General features: G+C 44.2%; 2 protein-coding genes across 9 annotated transcripts in view; one reads left to right on the top strand and one right to left on the bottom strand.

The window, feature by feature from the left end:
* Positions 1-312: 312 nt before the first annotated feature.
* On the top strand, positions 313-27,106 carry SPAG4 (sperm associated antigen 4). 5 transcript variants are annotated; one of them, XM_080682907.1, is made up of 12 exons: positions 313-818; positions 1,278-1,382; positions 1,629-1,695; positions 1,892-1,953; positions 2,172-2,215; positions 2,518-2,540; positions 2,661-2,769; positions 2,972-3,047; positions 3,209-3,324; positions 3,698-3,865; positions 4,354-4,443; positions 4,543-4,805. In XM_080682907.1, the coding sequence occupies exons 1-12, from the start codon at positions 509-511 to the stop codon at positions 4,690-4,692; spliced, it is 1,320 nt and encodes a 439-aa protein (XP_080539033.1). In that variant the 5' UTR covers positions 313-508; the 3' UTR covers positions 4,693-4,805. The 5 variants fall into 5 exon arrangements, with proteins under 5 accessions (XP_080539033.1, XP_080539032.1, XP_080539036.1 ...); XM_080682906.1 differs by lacking the exon at positions 4,543-4,805 and adding an exon at positions 26,873-27,106 and having other exon boundaries at positions 368-818; XM_080682910.1 differs by having other exon boundaries at positions 368-818; positions 2,625-2,769.
* Positions 7,322-27,512, bottom strand: part of CPNE1 (copine 1) — a 43,555-nt gene continuing 23,364 nt past the window's right edge. For 2 of the 4 annotated variants that reach the window (XM_080682904.1, XM_080682905.1), the window contains 15 exons: positions 13,482-13,610; positions 13,204-13,383; positions 12,958-13,032; positions 12,796-12,867; positions 12,565-12,645; positions 12,307-12,396; positions 12,104-12,190; positions 11,912-11,998; positions 11,758-11,817; positions 11,545-11,678; positions 11,385-11,439; positions 11,090-11,141; positions 8,997-9,130; positions 8,620-8,856; positions 8,072-8,415 (listed from right to left, as the gene is read on the bottom strand). In XM_080682904.1, the coding sequence (XP_080539030.1) occupies positions 8,275-8,415; positions 8,620-8,856; positions 8,997-9,130; positions 11,090-11,141; positions 11,385-11,439; positions 11,545-11,678; positions 11,758-11,817; positions 11,912-11,998; positions 12,104-12,190; positions 12,307-12,396; positions 12,565-12,645; positions 12,796-12,867; positions 12,958-13,032; positions 13,204-13,383; positions 13,482-13,610 (1,614 nt within the window). In that variant the 3' untranslated portion in view covers positions 8,072-8,274. Of the gene's footprint in view, positions 8,416-8,619; positions 8,857-8,996; positions 9,131-11,089; positions 11,142-11,384; positions 11,440-11,544; positions 11,679-11,757; positions 11,818-11,911; positions 11,999-12,103; positions 12,191-12,306; positions 12,397-12,564; positions 12,646-12,795; positions 12,868-12,957; positions 13,033-13,203; positions 13,384-13,481; positions 13,611-27,512 lie in introns of all 4 variants that reach the window. The other 2 variants (XM_080682902.1, XM_080682903.1) reach the window with 2 other exon arrangements.

Below are 27,512 nucleotides of genomic sequence, written 5' to 3'. Positions count from 1 at the left end.
GGAGGGGCCTGAAGGGTTTGCAAAGCAAAAGAGACCAAATGACTATTTAGAAGTCCCCTGGGTGATGCCTTGCCCCTGCTTAACATTCATTCATTCATAAATATTTGAGAACCTATTACATGCTAAGCCTGTGGAAGGTGCCAGAGGATGTAGAAAAATAGAAATTCCTTTAAGCCGAGTGCAGTTTCAGCAGGGTGCTCTGGGAAGTGCTGTGATGTCATTGCTTTAACACGGGGAAGAATAAGACTGCCGACTGCCGTGGCTCCCAGCGACGTCACGATGAGCTCTGTGACGCTGGGTCACGGCGTTCCGCGGAGACCGTGGTCTCCTCTGTGATGTCAGCAGACAGGCTCAGAAACACGGGAGAGAGCTGGGTCTGGCTGCGGTGCCCGCCGGCTGCACGCAGGCTCCGTGGGGTCCCGGCGGCGCGCACCCGCTGAGCGAGGGCCGAGGGCTTGGCGTTGCGGCGGCGACTTTGGCGTCCGTGAGGAGCCGGCGCAGAGTCAGGATGCGGCGGAGCCCTCGCCCGGGCTCGGCCGCGTCCCCGCACAAGCACACGCCCAACTTCTATAGCGACAACAGCAACAGCTCAGTGAGCACCACCTCGGGGGACAGCAGCGGCCATCGGTCAGCTGGGCCGGGGCCCGGGGAGCCCGAGGGCAGGAGAGCCCAGGGCTCGAGCTGCGGTGAGCCCGCCTTGAGCTCAGGAGTGCCCGGAGGAACCGCACGGGCCGGAAGCTCTCGGCAGAAGCCGGCGCTGCGGAGCCACAGTGCGCCGACCGCCGATGGCGCGGCAACCGTGAGGGGCGGGGCCTCGGGTGCGGGCGGGGTCGAACCCGGGTAAGCCGAGGGAGGGGACGGGGGGGCATACAGGGCAGGGCTGGGCACGGAACCGGGATAAAACTAAATCTGGGCGCCTACTAACGGGCGGGGCTTATAGGGTGCAGAGGGGAGCCCCTAATGCTGTGATGGACGACCCAGGAAAGAGAGGAGAAAATCCTGTGATTGGGTACCGAGGAGGCGTGGCCTCTGTGTTAGCAAGAGTGACTACCTAGGGCCCCGAACCAAGACCTAAAACTGGGGGTGGGACCAACATGCTGAGGGCGTGCCCTGAGGGGCGGGGCCCAAAAGTACTGCGTGACGCTGGGGTGGGGATGCGGTGGGACCAAAGCCTGAGCGACTGCCCGGCTTCTGGGCTGGGGAACCCGCGTCTGGGTCTCGAGGAAAGAATGAGCCTGCAGTGCGCAAGGCCCAGTGGAGCCCTTGGACTCCCGCAGAACCGGCTGGCTCTCCCGTTGTCTCTGAGGAGCAGTTCAACCTTCTCTCGACCCTGGATCTGAGGCAGGAGATGCAGTCCCCGCGAGTTTTCAAGAGCTTCCTGAGTATGTGCCAGGCTGGCCCGGATCCCCTCTAACCCTTCAGCTTCCCTCCCTGAATTCGAGTTCTTGTCGCTGAGACCCCTGTTCTCCGTTCTCAGTCCGCAGCCCATGCCTGAGTCGACAGCCGCTTCTCTGAGCCTAAATTCACTCTCTTTGCTCCCATCTAGTTCTCCTGCCCCAACCCTCTTCACCTGTACCCTTCTCTAAGCTGTAGTCCCGTCGTCTCTGAGCCCCTTCTCCTCTTCCCAGGCCCACTTTTCCAGGTGCTGAGCGTGTTTTTATCCCTGCTAGGAGACGTGCTGGTCAGTGTGTACAGGTCAGAGGGAGGAAAGGGGGAGCCCCAGGGGCTGCTCTTTGGAGGAGGTGGGGAGCGGGCTCCACACGGCTGAGATTTGAGCCAATTCAGACCTGGTTGAGTCGTCTTCATAGGAGTTGCTGTATCTAAGAGCCTGGGGTGGAGGCTGTGGGGTTCCCTAGGGTCCTGGGGCCTCAGCCTCCCTCCGGTTCTTCAGGGAAGTCTGTTCCATTCGCTTCCTGCTCACGACTGTGTCACTGCTGAGCCTCTTTCTGACAGGTGAGGTGGTGAATTCCCTGGGGCCCCATCCCTGGATGCTTTGGAGCCAAACCAGGCGCATTTTCTCCTATATCCCTCTGCCCCTTCAGCTCTCCACAGTCTCCTTCAGCCCTGTAGTCCCCCATCAAACTCAAACCCCTCAGCCTCTTCTTATTGTCCTTTATGCCAGAGAAATCCTCTCCCCCTTCCTTCCCCTGAGACCACCCCCCTTTCTCCAGCACTCAGGTGGGGTGTCCTGTACCTGGTCCCTCCTTTGGAGAGTGTGAGTCCGGGAAACTGTGTCCTGGGGTGGGTGGGTAGCAGGCTATGAAACTGGAGATTGTGGGGTGTCCCTTGGGCTGCTGGGAGGAGGGGACAGTGCTGGAAGAGCTGGATATAAATAGGAGATTTCTGAGATTGTTCCCAGAGGTGCTTGAGGGTCTCTGAGGGGTCCTGGAAGGTCAGGGGAGGGGGTGGCAGTCCTCAAAAGGAAGGCCCTTTGAGTCTGGCTGCTCTCAGACTGAAGTGAGACAAGGGGGTGGGTGGGAACTGAGCAGCGCTATATTTTGTCCCTCCTTCCAATAGGAACCTGAGATGCTGACTATAAGGTGAAAGATGGCACCTGGGGTGTGGAATTGGGGGACTCAAAGTTGCTCCTGTGGAGGGGCTTACGGGAAGTGTCCAGGGAACAGGGAGCCAACCACAGTGTGCCAACCTCCCGCCTGCAGCGAGTACCACGAGCGCGTGCGCACCCAGGGGCAGCAGCTGCAGCAGCTGCAGGCCGAGCTGGATAAACTCCACAAGGAGGTGTCCAGCGTTCGCGCAGCCAACAGCGAGGTGAGCCCTGCCGCATCCTGCTCTTACAGCCAGGACCTAGGGGGTGTCCAAGAGCTCTGCCTGCTGCACAGCCCCGTTCGCTAGGTCCTGAACCTTAAAGCCCTGCCCCAGAGCCCCAACTTCGTGATTTCTCTCGGGGCTACAAAGTCCATACCAGACAACTATAAAATCAGCCCGCAAGCCCCGTCCTCCCTCTTTTCAGAGAGTGGCCAAGCTCGTATTCCAGAGGTTGAATGAGGACTTTGTTCGAAAACCCGACTATGCGCTGAGCTCTGTGGGTAAGACCCATAAACACTGAGAAACGGAGACAGAGACACGGAAAGAGACGCAGACATAGACCATACACATGACGGATCCTAGGAGTCCGACCTCAGACAGACCCTGACCCAGCTGTTGGTTCGGCCTGGGAGTCTGAGTGGTTGCTTCTCCCCTGTTCCAGGAGCCTCCATCGACCTAGAGAAGACATCCCGTGACTACGAGGACGCAAACAGCGCCTACTTCTGGAATCGCTTCAGCTTCTGGAACTATGCGCGGCCACCCATGGTTATCCTGGAGGTGGGCGTGGAACACGGATCCCGGACCCGGGCTGGGGGCGGGACGCTGGGGAAAAAACCCAATAGCTCTCTGGAGGTGGGACCTAGCTGAGCCGAGGTGGGGGCGAGGCCTAGGAGGGGCCCTGCGGGGCCAATGGGCCGGACTGAAGGCCGGACCTGGCTTGGCTGAAGCTCCTTTTGCTGAGAAACTTGGCAAGAGGTAGGGGGAAGGATCTGTCTAAGCAGGTGCTCGGGCTGGAGGTGGAGGACTGAGCCAGGCGGAAGACAAAGTCGAGCTGAGAGCGCTGCTGCTGTGAACCCATGGTCAGGCTGGAGAAGGGCAAAGTCGCTCGGTCTGCGGATTCTGATCGACTGACTGTCCTGTCCGATTGCAGCCCGATGTGTTCCCTGGGAATTGCTGGGCTTTTGAGGGCGACCAGGGCCAGGTGGTGATCCGGCTGCCGGGTCGTGTGCAGCTGAGCGACATTACCCTGCAGCATCCTCCTCCCAGTGTGGCACACACCGGGGGGACCAACAGCGCCCCCCGTGATTTCGCAGTCTATGTGAGTGGGACTGAGGCCAAGGAGGTGGGGGATTTTGCTTAGAAAGCACCAGGCTTCTCATGAAAACTGGTGCCAACGAGTCTTCGCTTGCACATCTATAAAATGGAAATACCATTTGCCTGTCAGGGCTGCCATAGGTTATAAGTAATTACAGCCATATCCAAATACTAATTGTGGTTTAATGAGCGCTAATTCTGTGCTTTATCTCCTTGCAGTTACACAACTTACTATATCCCTTGTACAGATGAGAAAAGTAATGCTTAGAAAGGGGGCCTTACTTGCCCAAAGTCACAGTTAACAATTGGCCAGACTACAAATTGCAGCCTGGTTTCTTTGAGCCCACATTCCACGCTACACTATCCCAACACCAAAACATAAATAAGAGCATGCATACAGCTACTAACACATACATAGTAGGAACCCAACAGTTGCTTTCTCCCTCCTCCACCTGTGCCTCACTGTTCCTTCATTCACTCTTCACCTACCAGGGCCTCCAGGTTGATGATGAGACGGAAGTTTTCCTGGGGAAATTCACCTTCGACATGGAGAAATCTGAGATTCAGACTTTCCGCCTACAGGTGTGTTTGTCTCTGAGGATGAGGGTGCCAAGGGAGTGGGACAGGGAGGGAAGATTGGGGAGGAAGGCAGTCCTTGGCACAACCCATTTGTCTTCCCAGAACGACCCCCCAACTGCCTTTCCCAAGGTGAAGATACAGATTCTAAGCAACTGGGGTCACCCCCATTTCACATGCTTGTATCGAGTCCGAGCCCATGGCATGAGAACCTCAGAGGAAGCAGGGGACAGTGCCACAGGGGGGCCCAATTAAACATGCTGATTGTTAAAATAGAGTGGAGGTCTGTGCTGAAAGAAGCTGGAGCAGTGCTGGAGGGTCTGCTGGGAGCTCTGGTTGCCTTTGGTATATAAATATGATAAGGGGTCTACTTCCCAATGCATCCTCTCTTTTCTTGGAGAAGTCCAGGTCAATATAGTAGTAGCAGCTCATGTTTATGGATGTGTTTCCATGTGAAAGAGATGGTACTTTGGACATTACACACATTATCTAACTAATCCTCACAACCACAAAGGGGAAAAACACTCAAGGTCATACACCTAGGGAAGAATAGCATCACAGAGGCACCCAAGCCCACCTTCCTCCAGAGGCCACCCTTTTAACTGCAGAGCGGCCAGTCAGCCTGAAGCCATGCTTGTGAACCTGTTCCCACTCCCAGCCTCTGGGAAAGCCTCTTTTCCTCAGGTAAACACTCAAAAAAACTGAGACTTGAGAACCTCTAGGAAGCATCTAAGTCTGAGTTGATGCAGGCCTGGTAGCCCCTATTCAGGTTATCTTCACTGAGACCTCAATGCCCAACTCAATACTAGGCAGAGTACAGATGGTCTAGTGTTCACCAGTCTCTGCCCACAAGAAGCCTGATAGGAAAGAGAGGATGCTCCAGAAATGGCAATTCATTTACTGATCCAAGAATTCAGTAAAAAAGAATTAGAGGAATAAAAGATGGAGACAGTCATCAAAGGATTAATGAGTTCTACCTGGGGAGAGTAGAAAAGGGTGACAGTATCAGCAAAGACACAGACAGCAAGCATCTTGGCTGTTAAAATCCTTCCCCCGTGCCTTAACTGGTTTGGCTCAGTGGACAGAGCTCGGGCCTGCGAACTGAAAGGTCCCAGGTTCGATTCCGGTCAAGGGAATGTACCTTGGTTGCAGGCACATCCCCAGTAGGAGGTGTGCAGGAGGCAGCTGATCGTTGTTTCTCTCCCATCAATGTTTCTAACTCTATCCCTCTCCCTTCCGCTCTGTAAAAAAATCAAAATATATTTGTTTAAAAATTAAAAATGAAAAAAAAAATTAAAAATGAAACTTCAGCTCTACAAATCACTTAAAAAAAATCCTTCTCCCTGTATTCATGTTTTGGAAGAATATACACACTATTAACAATGGTAACCCTCTAGGAAGTGGAATGGAGCACATATCCATCTGTTAACTTGGGGGTATTTTGTAATATGAAGACAAAGGAAAAAGGATCTCTCAAATGGCCTTAAGCCTAAAGTTAGAAATATGAACTCTAATACAGCTTTTCTGGAGGGCAATTTCACAATAGGGACCAAAAGCCTTAAAATTTGTATACTCTTAATCACTGCAATTCCATCTTTATGGATCCAAAGGATACACAGATGTAATCAAAGAAAATACTTGAAAATTATTTTTATTGATTTATAGAGAGAGAGAGGAAGGGAGAGGGAGAAAGAGAAACATCAATATGAGAGAGAAACATCAGTTGCCTGCTGTATGCACCCTGACCGGGACCAAACTCACAACTTGGGCATGTGCCCTGACCAGAAATAGAGAACCAGCCACCTCTCAGAGAACAGGATGATGCCCAACCAATTATTGAGTCACATCAGCCAGGGCCAAAGAAAATACTTTTAAGAATGTTCATCACACTGTTTATAAAGAAAAAAACTCAAAATAGCATCTAAGAAGATAAATCATGCTACAAAAATTATATGTAGCCAATGGAAATGGTAATATAAGGTAATGTTATAGAAAGTAATTAATTATATATGACTAATTTCTTTAAAAGCAAACTAGACTGCCCTGGCCATCATCCCATGCACCAAAAGGTTGCAGGTTCGATCCCTGGTCAGGGTGAAGGTGGGAGGCAACCAAGCAATATTTCTCTCACATCAATGTTTCCCTCCCTCCCTTCCTCTCTCCTTTCCTCCCCCCCTAAAATAAATAAATCAAACATATCCTTGGATGAGGATTAAAAAAAAAAAAAAAAAAAAAAGAGGCAAGCTAGACTGGTATACATAAAAAAATTTAAACTTCCATATGAAAAGAGTTCTATAGGCCAAAAGATACTATACAATAAACAAAAAAAAGAGTGTCCTGGGAAGAAATATTTTCAACATGTAAAGAACTGAATAATTATAAAGGCTATAAAAACCTATAAATACATGGCTTAGTTGGTAGAGTGTGGTCCAGTGCACCAAGAGGTTGCTGGTTTGTTGCTGGTCAGGGCACATGCCCAGATTGCAGGCTTGATCCCCAATAGGGGGCATGCAGGAGGCAACAGATTGATGGTTCTCTCTCATTGATCTTTTTCTCTTCCTCTCTCTCTAAAAAAATCAATAAAAATATATTAAAAGACTAAAAATACAAACCTATAATAGGCTATCCATAAGAAATAAAATTCAAGGGGGTGGGGGGGCAATGGTAAGATATGTACACATATAATACCTTAATAATAATAAAAAAAAAATAAAATAAAATTCAAGGCCCCGGCCGAATAGCTCAGTTGGTTAGTGTCATCCCCGTACGCCAAGGTACAAATCGATGTTTCTCTGTTTCTCTTTCTCCCTCTCTCTCTAAAATCAACTCATTTAAAGAAAATAAAATTCACAAAAACATATGAAATAACCTTCATAACTAAATTCAGACTAAATTACTTTATTTTATATTATTATTATTGCCTGTCAGATTAACAGAAGGGGTAAAACACTATCGAGGGCAATTTACAATATTAAACATTTAAAGAAATGTTTTTATTGGTATTTTAGAGAGAAGGGAGAGGGATAGAGAGAGAGAGAAACATTGATGAGAGAAAAACATCACCAATGGGCTGCCTCCTGCATGCCCTCCACAGGGGATTGAGCCCGCAATCCAGGCATGTGCCCTGTCAGGGAATTGAACCTGTGGCCTCTTGGCTCCTGGGTCGATGCTGAACTGCTGAGCCACACTGGCCAGGCACAATATTCAATTTTTAAATATACTGACTTAACATTTCCATTTCAAGAACCCTCCCGGTAAATGCTGTTAAAAAATTCAGGCTTGTGGCCTATTTTAGGACTAGAACTTCCACTGCTCCCTCCCCAGGAGATATAGCATAGTCCTTGCTCCATCTTAAAGCCCATCCCTTCCCTAATACTTTCCACCTTGTCCTGCGTCCCCAGCTCAGTTCCGCTTTGAGGCAGGCTGGGTATTTGGTTTACATTCAAACTTTGTATTTTCAAAAATAGAGTCAATATCCCTAGATATCTAGCTAGGAATACCCTATTTCTTTGAGTGAGGCTATTATGTAAGAGGCATCCTTCATTCAATCCCTAAAGTCAACAAACAGGCTCAGAGAGAAGCAAACGTGGCTAATAGCAGATTCCCACCCAAAAACACAGAGTGGTTGACAAAGCAGTGGTCATCATTGATCTTTATTGAATGAGGGGCTCCAGGGGCAAAAAGGTACAATCAGGAGCAGCAATAGCAGGAGCAAATATAAAAGTATAAAATGTAAAGTGCTAGCACTGAGGCGTGTGTGCAGGGGTGGGCACTGGTGCATGTGGACCTTGGAAACACAGGGCTGAGGACCAGCCACAACCTATCCTCCAGGAGAATCTAGGGCTGAGGGGCCTGTGCAGGGCCCTTGGCTGGGAGTTGAAGCGGCTTGCATGGGGCCCAACCTTGGGCCTTGAAGTAGGAGACCAGTTGTCCAGGTACTTCTGCAAGCACAGTCTGTGCCAATGCCTCCCGAGGAGCCTGCCCAGAGAAGAGGGGCAAGGTCAGTGGGGGCCCGTAACAGCTTCCCAAGGCCTACATATTATACCCACGAAGGGATAGAAAACCCAACACCCAACCCTGCCCCAGACTTAGATGAAAGGGTATCTCTAACCTCTTACATCAGGGAAAGGTAGAAGGGTACACTCCCAGATCTGGCCTGTCCCCAAGCTTGCCCCCACTCACATTCTGAAAGCGGCGGTAGGGCACAAACTGCACTATGTCACGGGCAGCTCCCTCCCCGGAACGTGTACGCAGGGGTCCACCATCAGCATCCAGTTGCTCCATGGCCTCGAAGTCAGCACCACCCACACCCACAATGATCACTGACATGGGCAGGTGAGAGGCACGAACTACAGCCTCACGTGTGGCCTCCACATCAGTCACAGCACCGTCAGTTAGCAGCAACAGCACGAAGTATTGCTGGGGACAAATGGATTCATATACTGAGTCAGACCTTTTAAACACCCCAGCCACACATTCCCGCACTGACAAGAGCCCTAAAGGGAGCCACTGACTGAGACCATCCCACCACCACCACCACTAAGTCCCACAACTCTCACCGAGGCAGTCCTCTGATGTGCAGCCTGAGCTGCAAACCTGGCTACATGGTTGATGATGGGTGCAAAATTGGTGGGGCCATAGAGGCGAACTTGGGGCAGGGCTTGACGGTAGGCATCCACAATACCCTGGATACCTAGAGAAGAAGGGCAAAAAGCACTATAAAATACTGGTCCACTTGGGACTGAGCCAGTTCTGACATCACCCCATCCTGGGTGAGGATATTTGGGAACCTGGTGCATTTCATTCAATCACCCTGGTAACAACCCAGGGTACTTAACCTTATCCTACAGATGAGGAAAGTAAGGCCAAAGACAGGGGGACACTTGCCCTATATCACAGCTTGAATTAAAACCCAGATTAGGGGAATACCCTGAAAAATCCAAGGCAGTTGAGCATCAAATTAAAATTCAATAAGATAATGAATTATAATCCATTTAATAAAATATTAAATAAAAGTAGAAGGATTACAAAATAATTTGACAATCAGAGATAATTGATTCAGGTAAGGATCATCAATGGATTCTACAACTAGAAGGGGTAAAAGAGGAGTAATTAGATATCTGTATAAAAAGATTCTTATTCATTACAAAGAGAAAAACAGTACTTGCATAGCGGGGAAACCTGGTAGACTCTACCATAAACAAGCGATCAAAGTTAACATGACTGGTAATAGGATAAATCAACATGTGCCTCCTGATGTGGTGCTCCAAGAAGAAAGCACAGCATCACTTCTGCAGTATTCCCACCAAAAATGCATAATCTGAATCAATAATGAAAAAATATCAGGTAAACCCAAACTGAGGGGCATTCTACAAATTATCTATCCTGTAATCTTAAACAATGTCAATATCATGAAAGGCATGAACTCAAGAAGACAAAACAATTGAATGCAACATGTGACCTAAGATTTTCTTTTACTGTAAAAGACAGGACAACTGAAGAAAGGAAAAAAAAGAAAAGAAAAGAAAAAAGACAGGAAAATTGGCTAAGTTTGAATAAATTCTATAGATTGGATAGTAGTATTGAAGTTAATTTTCTGACTTTGAGAATTGTACTGTAGTTATGTAAGAGTGTCTTTGATTTTAGGAAACACATACTGAAGTATTTAGGGATAAAGGGCCATGTGCATGATTTTTTACCAATTTACTACAATTCTCAAACATTTCAGAAAAAAAAAAAAAAGTGTGTGTGTGTGTGTGTGTATCTCGAGAAACAGAGAGAGAGAGAACCTGAGTGAGAGAATAACAAAGAAATGTGGTGAAATGTTCATGTTTGGGGAATCTGGTAAAGGTAAACAACAGTCCCTGTGACCCAGGCCCTGACCCCTGAGCTCCAATGATGTGAACCCCCTATAAATATTCTAACTTTTCTATAAGTCTGAACTCATGTAAAAAAAAAAAAAGGCAGATTAGGTAAAGTTTTCCACTTTGGCTTGTTGCCCATAAAGAGTAGCTGAGGCCCTAGCCAGTTTGGCTCAGTGGATAGAGCATCAGCCTGCGGAATGAAGGGTCCCAGGTTCGATTCTGGTCAAGGGCCCATGCTTGGGTTGCAGGATCAATCCCCAGTGGGAGGGCATGCAAGAGGCAGCCAATCAATAGTTATTTCTCATTGGTATTTCTATCTCTCCCTCTCCCTTCCTCTCTGAAATCAATAAAAATATGTATTTTTTTAAAAAAGAGCAGCTGGGGAGCCACAAGGTTTGGCCCTTTTTAGACAAAAGAGCTCGGGGCATAAAGCACCCTGAAAAGAGCTGATGCCTTTTTTCCTAGGCAAAGAGTATACTATAACAGCCACCATTTTTTTTAGAGAGCACTTCTTATGTACCAGGCTTACTGCTTCAAACTTTATACACATCCTCTCCTTAAATATTCAATATCCTACAATATTGTAATCCTACAGCACACAGATGCTAAGCAACTGGCCCCAAAACACATGGTTAGTAAGTGGCAGGATGAAGGTTTGACTCCAGAGGCCTATCTCTAAAATCCATTCTTCTGGACAATGGAGTCACTCTCTCTTGCCACCACAGGCTTGGCTCTCTAGGTATGAACAGATCTGTCTTATTCATTAACAAAGAGAAATGGGGACTTACCTGTACAGTAGGGGTTACTGGGGTTGAAGTTCAAGGCAAATTCATGGGAGACCTGAGGGCAAGAATTAAAATGAGCTCTTCCCCCTATGATCACCCTTTTACTCAGCAAAAGGGCATCATGGTATGTACCAAGCATCAAATAGGAGCTATTTAGTCCTGAGCACTTGCTGTATACATGCCTGTAGGGTTGTAATCATGCATAAAGCTGGGTGCCAGACAGCAAGTGCACTGCATCCCCCAAAATCATGACTCTGAAATGGAAAACACAAGTATGATAGGGGAAGAGAGTACTCACCTGCCAGTCAGGAGGCACCTGGGCCCCAAATCCAAATGCGGGGAACATCTTGTCCCTGTAGGAGGACAGTGAATTGGGGAAGAGGCAGTGAGGACACTGTGAGCCCGGAGACTGAGGCATCTGCAGGGAGTGAGGATGGGCAAGAGGAGCAGCTACTCACGAGTCATAGTCCTGAACCACGCAGCCCACACTCCACAGTGCTGTCAAATACTCATTGACCCCTGTTGGGCTCAGGTAGTGCAGGGAGTCAGGTGAAGAGGGGTCTCCATTGGAGCCTGTAAAGTCCATGCCCACCTAGGAGGATAGGAGAAGGAAAGCTGAAGGCCACCTTAAGCCCCAGATGGGTTCTCTTGCTCCTGGTAAAGCAACTTACAGTAAAGTTGATTTGACAGCCTCCCATCACATAGTCCAGGAATGAATACTCTGTTTCTACCTGCAGATGAAACCAGGGTCATGACTGAGGTAAAGGGGTTGGGGCCATGGAACTCAGGGGTCAGAGCCTGGGTCTCATGGGTTATTAGTCTCACCTGGCAAATCTTGACACGGATAGTTCCAGAGTTCTTGTAGCTTTTCTTTTTCTGCTGTTTCTCAGGGTGGATGCATTCAAACTCAACCTGGTGAGGAAAGAAAAATTAGGGTAGGAAACTCAGAGCATCAGCCAAAACTGAAGTGAAGCTGCCCTGCCCTCCTCTTCTCCCCAGAGCAGGGCCAGGACTCACCGGGGCTGCTTGCAGCTGGGCCAAGCTGGTGTGGAAGGTACCAATGAGATCATGTGAACCATCACTGTCATAGTCTGAGCATCGCACCTGGGGGGGGGAAAGGTGTGTATGTATATAAAGAACAGGAGGTAGGTGCCAGATAAGAATAAATCCTCCCTGGACTCTCTGCCCCCATTCAGTAACTCAAGAGGCAAGCTCCTCACCTGAATTTGTGTGCTGGGGTCTCCCCCACAGAAATGCTGAAGGGGAACAGAGAAGCGCTTCCACGTAGGGTTCAGGTTGTTCTTGATTACCTGAAGGTGAAGAAAGGGCAAGGCCTCCAGTGAACTGTGGAATTGTGTGTGGGGAGCTGCCATCCTTTCTCTACCCAAACGTAGTAGTCCCTGTGTTCTAAATATTGGTAGTCATAAGCCCCAGGAGATTCTCTTACCCCACCCCACCCAATCCCAAGGTTCTCACACCTCAGATCTGTATGTCAGGTGCCATTTCCCATCACCCTGGCGGAAGAACTCCAAGAATGGATCTGATTTCCCCAGGAAATCCTGTCAATGCCACAGAGACCTGTTGTAAGATTAAGGGAGAAACAACCACTATGCCAGAACTCTGTCCCCACCTCGGCCTCCATCACACCATGCCAGTCTCCTTAATTCTTGGGGTAGGAGAGAACCCCCAGGGCCCCCTTCAACACACACCTTCTTATCTAGGTTTCTGGCCTCCACCTCCATGGTTACTACACGACTATCCTTCAACTCCTGAGCTGAGACCTAGGTAAGGGAGGGAGGAGATGGTATCACTTCATGAATTCCTCATTAACGTAAAATCCCCGACTCCACCCTTACAGAGTTCTTTCTTACAGTGATGGTCCCCTGCCCAGCAGGTTTTCCAGGCTTCAGCATCAAGGGTAGAGTTAGTATCTGGCTGGACACAATCTGGGGCACGGTAGGGAGGAGAAAGTGGTCAAGATCTCAGGCAGCAAGAAAAAAAAAAAAAGATCTCAGGCTGAATTAAGTCCTGCTTGACCCCCACCCTCCATGTCCCAAGCAGTCTGGGTTGTCTGACAGGGCTCTTACCAAACCTGTGCCATCCCTGGCTCTACGTACCTGTCCTAGGGAACACTCAGCCCCTCCTAGGAAGTCATCATCCCCTAGCTCAGGTGTCTTGTTGTCTATGTCATAGATGCCAAACCGGAGCTTCTGGACTGTTTCAAAGTGGTACTTAAGCTGCAGAGTTTTGGAGAACTCGGGGCTCGAGCAGTTCCGTACTCGCTCAGTCCGGCCAAGCTGTGGGCAGAGGCCAATAAGCATCACAGTCACATACCTTCCACCCTGAAACAATCCTAGGTGCCCTTCACAACCCTAACCCAAATGGTCCTTCTCACCTCAGCCCAGTTGCCCCCTCCCACATCCTGTAAAAGGACGCAGAGTGGGTCAGACTTGGAGCCAATGTCCTTGTCAATGAGGTGGTCACAGGAAATGGACAGCTGAACCAAGGTCACACAGTGGGCCATCTAGGGAAAAAGGACCTGAGTCAAACACCAAGGGTGCTCTCCACCCTTCCCTGGCTGTATGTCTCAGCTTGGGAAGGCAAGACTACACCCAGGCAGGGCTGAGCCGTGTCCACCCCCAAGACATCCTCACACCAATAAGCCATTCTTAATACAGCAACCAAGGTGTCCTGTTAAAACATAAGTCGGGTCATGTCATACCTAGGCCCAAACCCGCTAATGATTTCCCACTGCTTAGGAAAAATCCAACTCTACCATAGCCTACAAGGTCTTAAACGATTTAGATTTTTCTAACCTGATCTCCTACTACCTTATCTCTTGCTCACTACATTCTGGCCACACAAGTCTGCTTGTTTACCACTTCTCAAAGAAGCTTATTTCTAAACCTTAAAGCATGGAATGTTCTGAACCTCATATCCACATGGCTTGCTGTTCCCTCATCTCTCCAGGTTTTTTATTCAAAATCATCTTATGGAGGAAAAGGCTCTTTTTAATAGACATACTAAAATTTTAACCCCACTGTCACTGGCACACCCCAAAGCTCTTTCTTGTGTTTACTCTTTAGTATTTATCATTCTGTAATATCTATATAGACTTATATAATTTGTCTTCCCCACTAGAATGAAAACTCCATGAAGGAAGGGATATTTGTCTCTTCTGTTCATTGCTCTATCCCAAACACCTAGACAATAAATATTTATTGAATGAAATCCAACAGGTCACCTCCAGCCTCAACTCCCAGCCCAGCCATCTCCAAATTGGCAATCAAATACCACCAAACTTCTCCAATTCATCCATTTCCTCTTCTGGAAACACTCTTCTTGCATGAGCCACCATGATTCCCATGTAACCCCCTTATCCTACAGTCACCATAACCATTATCCTCAGACCCCTCACTATCCTTGTGTTCCCCCTGACCCACACACCTGCAGACCACCAGAGGTGCAAATAAGGTCAGATCTCTCTTTCAACTTAACATTCAGCATTCCAGGTTTCTCAGCACCATACCTCAGGATGCCTCCAGTCTCAGCCTCCTTTAAACTCCCTCAGTCAATCCTTCCCCCAACCCAGCACAGTTAGTGCTGTTCCCATCTTGGTACTTCATGATCTCCATCTTGAATGCCATCAACCAAAGTTGGAATAATTCTTAGAGTTCAACTTGCTTCACATACTGCCTTTCCACAGCACCTCAGCCTCTATTTGGATGCATCCAATGATGAAAAACCCACTTCTTACAATCCATTCATCAGAAAGTCCTGCTCCATAAAGTCCTACCAAAACCAAGCCAAGCCAAGTCTGTTGAATTCTCACTTCTACACATTAGTCCTATTTCCTCCCCAGTCTAAAATTCCACAGAAAAGCCTTATTCCATCTCACTCTGAGAAACCATGATACCTGGAAGCAGTGAAACCCCCTGCTAAAATCTCGAGAAACAGCCCCTGCTCTTTTGAATATTGTCCCTTGAATGTGGCTTATAGACTTCTGGTCAGCCTGATCATCCCTACGAAGGTCCCCAAAGGACAGATCCAGAGCAGAACACATAAACCGAAGGAGCACAATATTCCTCCAAGTCACAATCTGACTCCTGCTTCTTACCTCACATATTCTCTGAAGTAATGTTTGCACAGTATAGAAACAAATGAAGAAGAATACTCATTTCACTATTGCTGAGAACAGTGAAAACCTTGAGACAGTGTATTGGGTAGTGACTAATTATGGAACATTCAAACAATAGATTCTGAGTAGCAGGTACAAATTACTAAGGCAGAACTATAATATTTGTATTAAACGGTAAGAAGAATATGACTCCATTTTAAACTTCAATTGTGTGTATATACAATAGAATTGAATATATACATAAAATACACACATTAGGAAAAATGGAAGAGACACCAAATAAACGCAACTTTTATGTACACCTCAGAGGACTGGAATGAAGGTGAGACTTCTATACACTCTATACATTTCTCTACTGTTTCAAGATTTTATACTACTTATTTTGTATTTGTTAAAGGGCCTCATTAGCATTTTCTCTCAATCCACACCTGAAGTTCAATTGAATATTCATTCTAAGCCTAAAGCCTCTGCCCCCAGTGCAATAACCCCTACCTAACTTGTAGGCTTCTTTGTCTCTTGCCTCTTCCCTGATTTTTCCTCCTTAGCACTGCCTCACCTAGTCATACTTGATGCCAGCTTTCAGAGTCTCTACCCTAACTAGAAGCTCTTACAGATGCTTATGGCCCTTAGATTCAGAGCCAAACTCCCTAGCTGGGCCACCTGTGGCACAACCCCAGAGGACACATCTACATAGAATTAGTAGTTGTATAATGTGGTAATTCTGTGTCCCCAATTTAACCTTCAAAGCCTTTTTAACCTTCAAAGCCAATTTAACCTTCTGTTCTATCTCCTGCTATTCCACCACCCACACAACTAGTCATCCAAAGCAATTTCTGGTTCCCCAAACAACATACATGCTGATACCTCTGATTTTCCTGCCTAGCAAATGCCTTGTCATCCAAGGTTCTGCTATAATTTTATTCCTTTATGATGCCTTACAGACCTTCCCCATGTAGGATTTATTCTCTCTCCTCTGGGGATGGTTGCAATGGTTTGTTCATTAGTCTTTCTGCAATCTCTCTCTCTCCCTCTCTCCCTCTCTCCGTTTGTTTATTAGCCAGAGACCTGACCATGCCATTTCTCTGTTTCTCTGCTTAGAACTCTGCAATGGCTTCCTAACACTCAAAAATAAAATTCAAAGTGCGTTCTATGTCTACAAGGCCCTGCAAGACCTGACCCTTGCCTAACTCTGACCCTTGCCTAACTAATTATCTCGTCACACAAGTATGTTCCAGCCAGGTTTCATTTCTGATGCACACACACACACAATATCAATCTCATGGCCTCCAGAAAATAAACTGTATTAGAGTAGGAACCATATCTGGTTTGTCTATCTCTATTCTAAAATACCTACAATAAATAGTACCTACCCTATAGTAGGTACTCAGTAAATATTTTTTAAATATATTTTTTAAAAGTATCATTGAAACCACTACATCAATTTTTTTTTTTTTTTTTTTTTTTTTTACTTTACATATACCCACAGATTACATCTACCCTTGTAATCTACGGGCTTCTTGGAATGAGGACTGGGTATTATTTCTGTATCTCTAATACTAGTGCTCAGTACATGGCTAGTATTAACAACCATTTGCTAAAACAAATGAAATGATAAATGTACTTTTGTTCAACTCAAACCTTCAGGCTTTTTCAATTTAAAGGAATGTCCTGCAATAAATCTTACCTACCATGATCTTATATAATTTAAATGCAGGACTCCTGGAACTCAATATTAAATGACAGTCAATTTTAAAATGGGCAAAAAATATCAGATACTGAAAAAGGGGGCGGAACCATATCTGCAAGACGAAGACGCCAGAAGGTTATAAAAAGTGAAGCCCTCTGCATGTTTCTTCACTCTGATTTGGAAATTATTCCCGGAGTCCACTAGTGTTAATAAACGGGGTCCCTCCCTTTCTCTAGGAAGCGTGTTTGGTATTTGTTTGGTCTTCTGCAATATTTGTTTCCCTGAACCAGGAAGCTAACCACATTTGGCTCTTGCCTCCAAGAGTGGAAGGGAGGAAGAAAGACAGAAACTAATGTGAGAGACACCAATTTGTTGCCTCTTGCTGAATCCCTGACCAGGACTCTGGATTGAGCCTGCAACCCAGGAGAGAGAGAACTACATAACCAGACATCCAGAGAAGAGAGACAATGGGGAGACAAAGAAACAGCCCGCATATGAAAGAAAAGCAGGCATCACCAGAAAAGGAAGTAAACGAAATGAAGGCAAGCAACCTTCCAGAGAAAGAATTCAGAGAAATGGTCATAAGGTGGCTGAAAAGAATGGAAGACAAATTTGACAATATGAGCAAGAACCAAGAGGAAATGAAGAAGAACCAAGAAGAAATGAAAAATGACATCGCTGCTGTAAAGAACTCAATAGAAAGCATCAAGAGTAGACTAGAAGAAGCAGAGGACCACATCAGTGAGCTAGAAGACAAGGTAGGAAAAAATACCCAAGTAGAGCAACTTCTAGCAAAAAAAATTAAAAGGCAGAAGGAGAGCCTAAGGGAACTTTGGGAAAACATGAACCCCCATCAGACTAGCAACTGATTTCTCAACAAACTCATCAGGCCAGAAGGGAGTGGAACAAAATATACGAACTCATGCAAAGGAAGGGTCTGAATCCAAGAATACTGTACCCAGCAAGGCTATCAATCAAAATTGAAGGTGAAATCAGGAGCTTCACAGACAAAAAAGGACTAAGGGAATTTATTACCACCAAACCAACAATGCAAGAAATGCTAAAGGGTCTGCTGTAAAAAAAAAAAAAAAAAAAAAAAAAAAGAAATAGGAAGCGAAGAAGGAACACAGGGGTAAAGAATAAAAATGGCGACAAATAAGAACCTATCAATAATAACTTTAAATGTAAATGGATTAAATGCCCCAATCAAAAGACATAGGGTAAAGGATTGGATAAGAAAACAAGACCCGTATATCTGCTGTCTACAAGAAACCCACCTCAAAAAAAAAGACGCACACAGACTGAGGGTGAAGGGATGGAAAAAGGTTTTTCAGGCAAATGGAAATGAAAAAAAAAGCTGGGGTAGCAATACTTATATCTGACAAATTAGATCTCAAAGTGAAGGACATAACAAGAGATAAGGAAGGCCACTTCATAATACTAAAGGGAGCAATCCAACAAGAAGAAATAACTCTGGTAAACATATATGCACCCAATACAGGAGCACCCAAATACATAAAAAAAACTCCTGGAGGATAACAAGGGAGAGATTGACAGCAATACAATCATAGTAGGAGACTTTAATACCCCTCTATCACCATTGGACAAATCCTCTAAACAAAAAATCAGCAAAGAAACATCAATCCTAAATGACTCACTAGACCAGATGGAATTGACATCTTCAGAACATTTCACCCCAAAGCCACAGAATATACATTCTTCTCAAGTGCACATGGGTCATTTTCAAAGATAGACCATATATTGGGACATAGGCAAAGTCTCTTCAAATTCAAGAAGATAGAAATCATATCAAGCATCTTCTCAGACCACAGTGGCATAAAACTGGAAATCAACTACAATAAAAACAACCCAAAGAAATCAAACACATGGAGACTAAACAGCATGCTATTAAACAATGATTGGGTTACCAGAGAGATCAAGGAAGAAATAAAAATCATCATGGCAACAAATGACAATGAAAACACTACAATCCAAAATCTATGGGACACAGTGAAAGCAGTCTTGAGAGGGAAGTTCATAGCTCTACAAGCCTACTGCAAAAAACAAGAAACAATGGTAATAAATTACCTAACCCAACAACTCAAAGAGTTAGAAAAAGAGCAACAAGAAAAGCCCAGTGTAAGCAGAAGGAAGGAAATAATAAAGATCAGAGCGGAGATAAATGACATTGAGACCAAAGAAACAATACAAAAGATCAACAAAACCAAGAGCTGGTTCTTTGAAAGGATAAACAAGATTGATGAACCTCTAGCCAGGCTCACCAAGAAGCGAAGAGAGAGGACCCAAATAAACAAAATCAGAAATGAAAGAGGTGAAATAACAACAGATCCCGCCAAAATACAAAGGATTGTTAAAAAATACTACGAACAACTCTATTCCAACAAACTGGACAATCTGGAGGAAATGGACATATTCCTAGAAAAATATAACCTTCCAAAACTCAATCAGGAAGAATCTAAACAGCTCAATATGCCAGTAACTATGGAAGAAATTGAAGCAGTCATCAAAAAGCTTCCGTTAATCAAAAGACCGGGGCCAGACGGCTTCACAGTAGAGTATTACCAAACATTCAAGGAAGAACTAAAACTTATCCTCCTCAGACTATTCCAAAAAATTCAAGAGGAAGGAACACTTCCAAGCTCCTTCTATGAAGCCAGCATCACCCTAATACCAAAACCAGATAAAGACAACACAATGAAGGAGAATTACAGGCCAATATCCCTCATGAACATAGATGCCAAAATCCTCAACAAAATTCTAGCAAATCGGATCCAGCAGTACATCAGAAAGATCATACACCATGACCAAGTAGGGTTTATCCCAGGAATGCAAGGATGGTACAATATCCGGAAATCAATAAATGTGATACATCACATAAACAAATTGAGAGATAAAAATCACATAGTCATATCAATTGATGCAGAGAAAGCATTTGACAAAATCCAACACCCTTTCTTGATAAAAACTCTCAACAAGGTGGGAATAGAAGGATCATACCTCAACATAATAAAAGCTATATATGATAAACCCACAGCTAACATCATTCTCAATGGGCAAAAACTAAAACCATTTCCCCTAAGAACAGGAACAAGACAGGGATGCCCACTCTCACCACTCCTGTTCAACGTAGTACTAGAAGTATTAGCCATTGCAATTAGACAAGAAGAAGAAATAAAAGGCATCCAAATTGGAAAAGAAGAAGTAAAGTTGTCCTTATTTGCAGATGACATGATATTGTACATAAAAAACCCGAAACACTCCATCAAAAAACTAACAGACTTAATAAATGAATTCGGCAAGGTAGCATGATACAAAATGAACGCCAAGAAATCTAAGGCGTTTCTATACACCAATAGTGAACGTACAGAAAGAGAGACTAAAGAAGCAATCCTATTTACCATCGCACCAAAAAAATTAAGATACTTAGGAATAAACCTAACCAAGGAGGTAAAAGACCTATACGTGGAAAACTATAGGACACTGAAAAAAGAGATAGAGGAAGATGTAAAGAGATGGAAGAACATACCATGTTCATGGATTGGTAGAATCAACATCATTAAAATGTCCATACTACCCAAAGCAATCTATAGATTCAATGCACTCCCCATTAAAATACCAACGGCATATTTCACAGACCTAGAAAGAACTCTCCAAAAATTCATCTGGAATAAAAAAAGACCCTGAATAGCCACAGCAATCCTGAGAAAGAAGAATAAAGTAGGAGGGATCTCAATACCAGATTTCAAGCTGTATTACAAAGCCACTGTCCTCAAAACAGCCTGGTACTGGCACAAGAACAGACATATAGATAAATGGAATAGAATAGAGAATCCAGATATCGACCCAAACCACTATGCGCAATTAATATTTGACAAAGGAGGCATGAACACACAATGGAATCAAGACAGTCTCTTCAATAAATGGTGTTGGGAAAATTGGACAGATACATGCAAAAAAATGAAACTAGATCACCAACTTACACCATACACAAAAATAAACTCAACATGGAAACAGGACTTAAATATAAGACGGGAAACCATAAAAATACTAGAGGAATCCACAGGCAGCAAAATCTCAGACATACGCTGAAAGAACTTCTTCACTGATACTGCCCCTAGGGCAATGGAAGCCAAAGAGAAAATAAACAAATGGGACTACATCAAAATAAAAAGCTTTTTCACAGCAAAAGAAACCATCAACAAAACAAGAAATCCCACTGTATGGGAGAACGTATTTGCAAATGTTATCACTGATAAAGGTTTAATCTCCAACATCTACAGGCAGCTTATACAACTTAATAAAAGGAAGATAAATGAACCAATAAAAAAATGGGCAACGGACCTAAATAGAAGCTTTTCTAAAAGACAGAAGGAAAGCCAAGAGACACATGAAAACATGCTCAAAGTCACTAATTATCCGAGAGATGCAAATCAAAACGACAATGCGATACCATCTCACACCTGTCAGAATGGCTATCATCAACAAACGATAAGTGTTGTTGAGGATGTGGAGAAAAAGGAATCCTCGTGCACTGCTGGTGGGAATGCAGACTGGTGCAGCCACTGTGGAGAACAGTATGGAGTTTCCTCAAAAAACTGAAAATGGAACTCCCATTTGACCCAGTAATCCCACTCCTAGTAATATATCCTAAGAAACTAGAAACACCAATCAGAAAGGATATATGCACCCCTATGTTCATAGCAGCACAATTTGAAATAGCTAAGATTTGGAAACAGCCTAGGTGCCCATCAGCAGATGACTGGATCAGAAAACTATGGTACATCTACACAATGGAATACTATGCTGCCATAAAAAAGAAGGAATTATTACCCTTTGTAGGCACCTGGATGGAATTAGAGAACATTATGCTATGTGAAATAAGCCAGTCAATGAAAGAAAAATACCACATGATCTCACTCATTTGGGGATAATGAAAAACAGTATAAACTGATAAACAAAAAGATAGATACAGAGGCAGTAAAGCATCAAACAGACTGTGAAATTACAGCGGGAAGGTTAGGGAGAGGTGGGGGAAATAAGAGATCAACTGAAGGACTTACATGCATGCATATGAGAGTAACCAACAGATGCAAAACATTGTGGGGTGAGGGCATGTATGGGAGTGGGGTGGGGGGGCAATGATAAGATATGTACACATATAATACCTTAATAAAAATTTTTTTAAAAAAAATATCAGATACTTCTTAAAGGAAAGTATATGAATTGGAAATAAGCAAAGGAAGTGATCAACAGCACTTAGTCATCAGGAAAATGCAAATTAAAACCACAATGAGATATTATTACATACCCACAATGGCTAAAAAGTAAAAACACCAAGAATGCCAAATGCTGGCAAGGGACATGGAACTCTCATTTGCTGTTAGTGAAAGCATTAAATATACAAGTTTGATTAGAAAACCAAACATACACCTAGTCCAAAACAATTCCACTCCTAAATTTATACTCAAAAGAAATGAAAATACTATGTCCACAAAAGGATTTGTACAAGAATGTTCATAACAGTTTTATTCGTAATAGTCCCAAATTTGAAACAGCTCAAGTGTCCACCAGCATGAGAATGGACAAACCGTAATGTTTATACAGGTAATAGAAAACCACTCGGCAACAAAACAAAACTATCTGCAACATGAATTTGAAGCATAAATACACAGATTATCCTTAGAAAGTTTTAGAACAGGCAGAACTAAGTCTATGGCGAAAAAAATTTGGAATACTGGTTGTTCTTCCCTTGTCCCACAGAGGAGGGGCAGGTTTTAACTGAGGAGGAGAGAACTCTATGGGGAATGGAAAAGTTCTTTATCTAGGCAGGAATGTAAGTCACAGATGCACTTGTTTTTTGTGTGTATTTTTTTAGAGAGAGGGGAAGAGAGAAACATCCATTAGTTGCCTCATGTAAATGCCCCAGAGATTGAACCCGCAACCTTTCGGTGTACCGGACGAAGCTCCAGCCAACTGAGTCACACCGGCATGGTGCACTTATCATTCTTATTTAATGGTATTCTTAAGATGTATACTTCTTATTGTATGTAAAATTTACCACCCTTCCCCCCGCCAAAAACACTGACAAATACTAAACTCAAGGCATGTTGAAATGTTTATGGGTGAGGTATGCTGATGGTTGCACTTCTTTGAAATGTACCAAAAAATAAAATAGTTTGTTGAATGGATATGTGTGGCAAAACAAATATAGGAAAAATTTTCATTGTAAAACCTAAAGAGTGGATATATGGGTATTCACTGTACAACTTTTTCAACTATGTTCCAACTATGTTACAAGTTTTTATAATGAAGTGTTGGGAGAAAAATTTAAATGGAGGACTGCAGGTTTATCCCTGATAGACTTTTGTAGTGAACTACAAAAACACGAGCAGTAATTATCTGTGGTGGTGAGATTACAGGCAACAACTGGGCTGTGGCCTTTTTCCATGATTTTTCTCAAAGATCCCAGAGAGAGAGGCTTTTGGTCTGGGCCAAACACATGCAGTGGGCCAGAGGAGTCTTTTCCTGTGCTAGGCCTCAATTTCTGATAGACCAGAGCATTCTTTTCTATTACCATTTTTATCCCATCACCATTTTCACCACTTTCTCCACAGCTAGTCCTATTCTACTCTTTTTCAGTTTCTTCTCTGTCCACACTAGAACCACAACCAGAATGCTGTGGGCCCACATGTGCAGTAGCACATGGAGCTCAATTCCATTCTGAGAGATTAGAGCTACCTGTACAACCACAGTTCTGTTTTTTCAAAGATCTGCCTCCTTTGCTTTCTCATTGGAATTAGCAACTCTTTATAACATGAAGTTTTCTTTAAACATTTTTTTTATCGATTTTTAGAAAGAGAGGAAAGGAAATGGAGAGAGAAAAACATCAATGTGAGAGCAAGATATCAATCGGCTGCTTCCAGCTCGCCCCCAACTGGGGATGGAGCCTGCAACCCAGGCATGTGCCTTGACCAGGAATCAAACCTGCAGCCCTTAGGTGCACAGGATGACACCCAACCAACTGAACCACATCGGCCAGGACTATAATATGCAGTTTTCTAGCCTTTAAGTAATATTCCCTTTAAACTATCTAATACATAGATTAATCTCTTCCCAAATCCTATTTATCTCCTTTATAATCTACATGCAAGTCTACCTCTGTTTGGAAATCTTCTATAATTAAAATTCCTAGTTCCATGTCACTCTACTGTCCTGTATCTCTTGAACAGCTATATACTTTAAACCAGACTTGCTTACTTTCATCTAGCCTCAGTATAATTAATTGTAAGGGACTTTTAGCCTCCTTTATAGAACTGGAACTTGACAAAACCATATTAAATGTCACATTTAAGTGAATCAATAAGAGAGAAGTCTCAGAAATTTTCTCATTTGTTTTTGTAACAGAGGTTTGGCTAATACTCACCAGGTCTTGCCTGGATATCTGTCTCCTAACTTGTCTCCCCATTTCCTCTGTCCCCTCTGATCTGTTCTCTATGTTGAAGAGACCTTCCCTGACTCCAACCCAATAAAACCCAGCTTCTCATAAATCTCTCAAAATGTGTCACTTACTTATTTGCTTATTATCGATTTCCCTGTTAGACTATAAATTCAACAGGAGAGACCAAATCTTGTTCCCATTTGCACAGAGCAGGTGCTTTATAAATAACTGCTGAATTAATGCTAGGAAAGGAGTAATAATCCAAGGATCTTCAGAAATAAGCCAAATCTAACCCTGGCCTACTTGCTGTTGAAGCCATCAATGGAGAAGTGAACTTTCTAGGAAAACCCAACACAAAAGACTAGCTTATCTGTTTCCCCAACACCCACCTTTCCATTTTGTGCTAGTCAAGAATTGCACATGGAAACATCTAAATATATAGCATCAACCTTTTCTGCCTTTACTTCCACTTGGAGTCTCATTGCTTTTCACTCCCCCTTGTATGTTGCTTTCCTCTGCTTATCCCCATCACCAACCTTAATGCTTTTCAAGCCCCATATCCTGACAGGGCACTTTCCCCCACTCTTTCTTTCTTTTTAAAGATACCTTTCTTGCTTTCAGAGAGGAAGGGAGAGGGAGAGAGATAGAAACATCAATGATGAGAGAGAATCATTGATCAGCTAGCTGCCTCCTGCACGCCCCCCTAATGGGGATCGAGCCCACAACCTGGGCATGTGCTCTAGACTGGAATCAAACCTGGGACCCTTCAGTCTGAAGGCCAACACTCTATCCACTGAGCCAAACTGGCTAGGGCTCCCCCACTATTTCTTAAAGCCATACTCATTCTCATTTAAAAAGATAAAAATTTTTAATGTTTTTATTGATTTTAGAGAGGAAAAGAGAGAAACATGGATGAGAGAAATGCTGCTGCCTCCTGCACACCCCCTACAGGGAATGGAGCCTGCAACCCAGGCATGTGCCCCAACCAGGAACGGGCCCTGACAGGGAATCAAACTGGGACCTCTCAGTGCACTCAACCACACTGGCCAGGGGAAAAAAAAGAAAAGTTCTTTAATCCTCACCCGAAGGTGTTTATTGATTTTAGACAGAGAGGGAGGAGTGGGGGGAGAGAACACCGATCAGTTGCCTTAAGTATGTGCCTGACCCACAATCGAACCCGCAACCTAGGTATGTCCCCTGACCAGGAAACAAACCCACAACCTTTTTGGTGTATAGGACAACACTCCAAACAACAGAGCCACCCAATGGGGCTCATTCTCATTTTTATAACTTAAATTCACAAAAATGTCAAAAATAAAAAGGAACTGAGTGACCATCTAATCCAAGTCCTTCAATTTAAGGAAGAGAGGAAAGATGTGATTTGGCTAAGGTCATATAAATGGTTAAGTAAAATGAGGACTACAATTCAAATATTCTGACTACCACCTAGTCTAGAACTTTGGACTGTAGCTATACCCATTTTCTCTCCTAAAAGAAGCTTTCTTCTTATATTCAACTAGAGGCCCAGCGTGTGAAATCACATGAGACCATAGACCCGCCGCACCGCGAGACACATCATGCACCTCCTGGTGACTGGTCGTTTGGTCATTACGGCCACTGGCCTTTTATAATATAGATAGCAATCTGATGTAATGGGTGAGGGTATGGGTTCTGCAGTGAAGTGAGCAGGCTCCAAATACTGGCCTCACTCCTTCCTGGCCACAGTTAGAAACTACCACTCACCTACAAGAATGATATCTTACCTATGTAACTTGGGCAAAATACTCTCTAGCCTCAAGATCCTCAGGTGTAAAGTGGGCGATATTACCTATTTCTGAAGATTTGTACAAATACTGTATGAAAGATGGTTAGTACAGAGTCTGGCACTATTATTACCAATGAGTGTTAACTATTATTATCCTTCAAGCCTAGCTCTCACATGCTCTCCTTTTCATGATCCCACCAGTACTCAATGTCTCACTCTGGACTACTATACTCAATCCATGCTACAATTGCATTGTTAATGTTTCCAATCCTCTGCCTGTCAAAGAAATAAACTTAGATGACGCTTCAGCATCTCCTATGTCACACAACACAAAACTGTGCACATAATGGGAATTCAAAATGCCTGAGGGAGGCTTGCAGCAGTGTGCCAAAGCAGGCATGTATCGTTTGCAAGAGATAACTGTTAAATATTAAGAAATTTTATAAGCAAATGGCCTAGATAAGTTTTAAACCAGAAATTGGACAATGATAAAAATGAGGACTTCTCTTCCCCTAGCTAGCCTGTTGACCAGCATACCACTGTTGACAGGGAATCCCACTCTCTGTTAATAGGGAGTAATCTGCCCTTCATATTCTCCCCTGCCTTGGGAGATTCTAACTCTGCTCTTCATAAATCCAAAAATAGATATTTTCTCTTAGATCCAATTCCGTGCCAGTTGAGCTGAAACTCATCAGTACTTTATGCTTAGGAGTCACACTGCCCTCTATTCCCAAAAGCCTACCAAGGAAAGATGCACCAGCCTTCAATCCCATTTCCAGGCTGTGAGGAGGAAGAATAGCGTGCCAGTGTCTGGGTGGCAGGAGTGCTCCTTCAACAAACCAACACCATGTCGCGCTCCTGTTGCCTACCTTGCCAGGCTGGCGCAGCTCAGATGCTGGATCAAGTCTTGAAAGACAATCAGGAAATTCTCCATAGGTTCACAATGGGTGGAAGAGCACCCATGGAATACAGTAAACCATCGATTTTGCAGACCTTGATTTAACGGACTTTGGATTTAATGGACAAAATTTCCAGTCTGTATGTTGTATTAAAACACTTTAAGCCAAGATTTGCTTATAATTAAACAGATGTTTTGTTATTAATTCACTGTCTTGAATACATTTTAGCAAATAGGCCATAGATTGAAAAAAAACACTGTAGTAATTTTTCTGACATAAATATTACATATCTACAACCATAGTCTACATATTTAAACCCAAGAACACCACTTGTAAACAATGTTCTGTAAATGATTAGCATGTGATCACACTGCATAGTGCAAGGTAATTGATTTTGTTGTTGCCTGGCATGACTTTCTGCAGTAGTTTTAACTCCTGCCCTGATGTTCTGCAGTGTTCTAACATCTGATAAGCCATG

This window comes from Plecotus auritus, assembly GCF_963455305.1.
Source record: "Plecotus auritus genome assembly, chromosome: 8".
Classification (NCBI taxonomy): Eukaryota; Metazoa; Chordata; class Mammalia; order Chiroptera; family Vespertilionidae; genus Plecotus; species Plecotus auritus.
Note: the sequence above shows the minus strand (reverse complement) of the source record. Positions and strands in the feature narration are given on the sequence as shown.

Coding starts and splice junctions, on each gene's coding strand:
- SPAG4 (XM_080682910.1), top strand. CDS start 509: ATGCGGCGGAGCCCTCGCCCGGGCTCGGCCGCGTCCCCGCACAAGCAC. Junction 1,383..1,628: donor AGTTTTCAAGAGCTTCCTGA/GTATGTGCCAGG, acceptor TCCTCTTCCCAG/GCCCACTTTTCCAGGTGCTG. Junction 3,325..3,697: donor CACCCATGGTTATCCTGGAG/GTGGGCGTGGAA, acceptor GTCCGATTGCAG/CCCGATGTGTTCCCTGGGAA.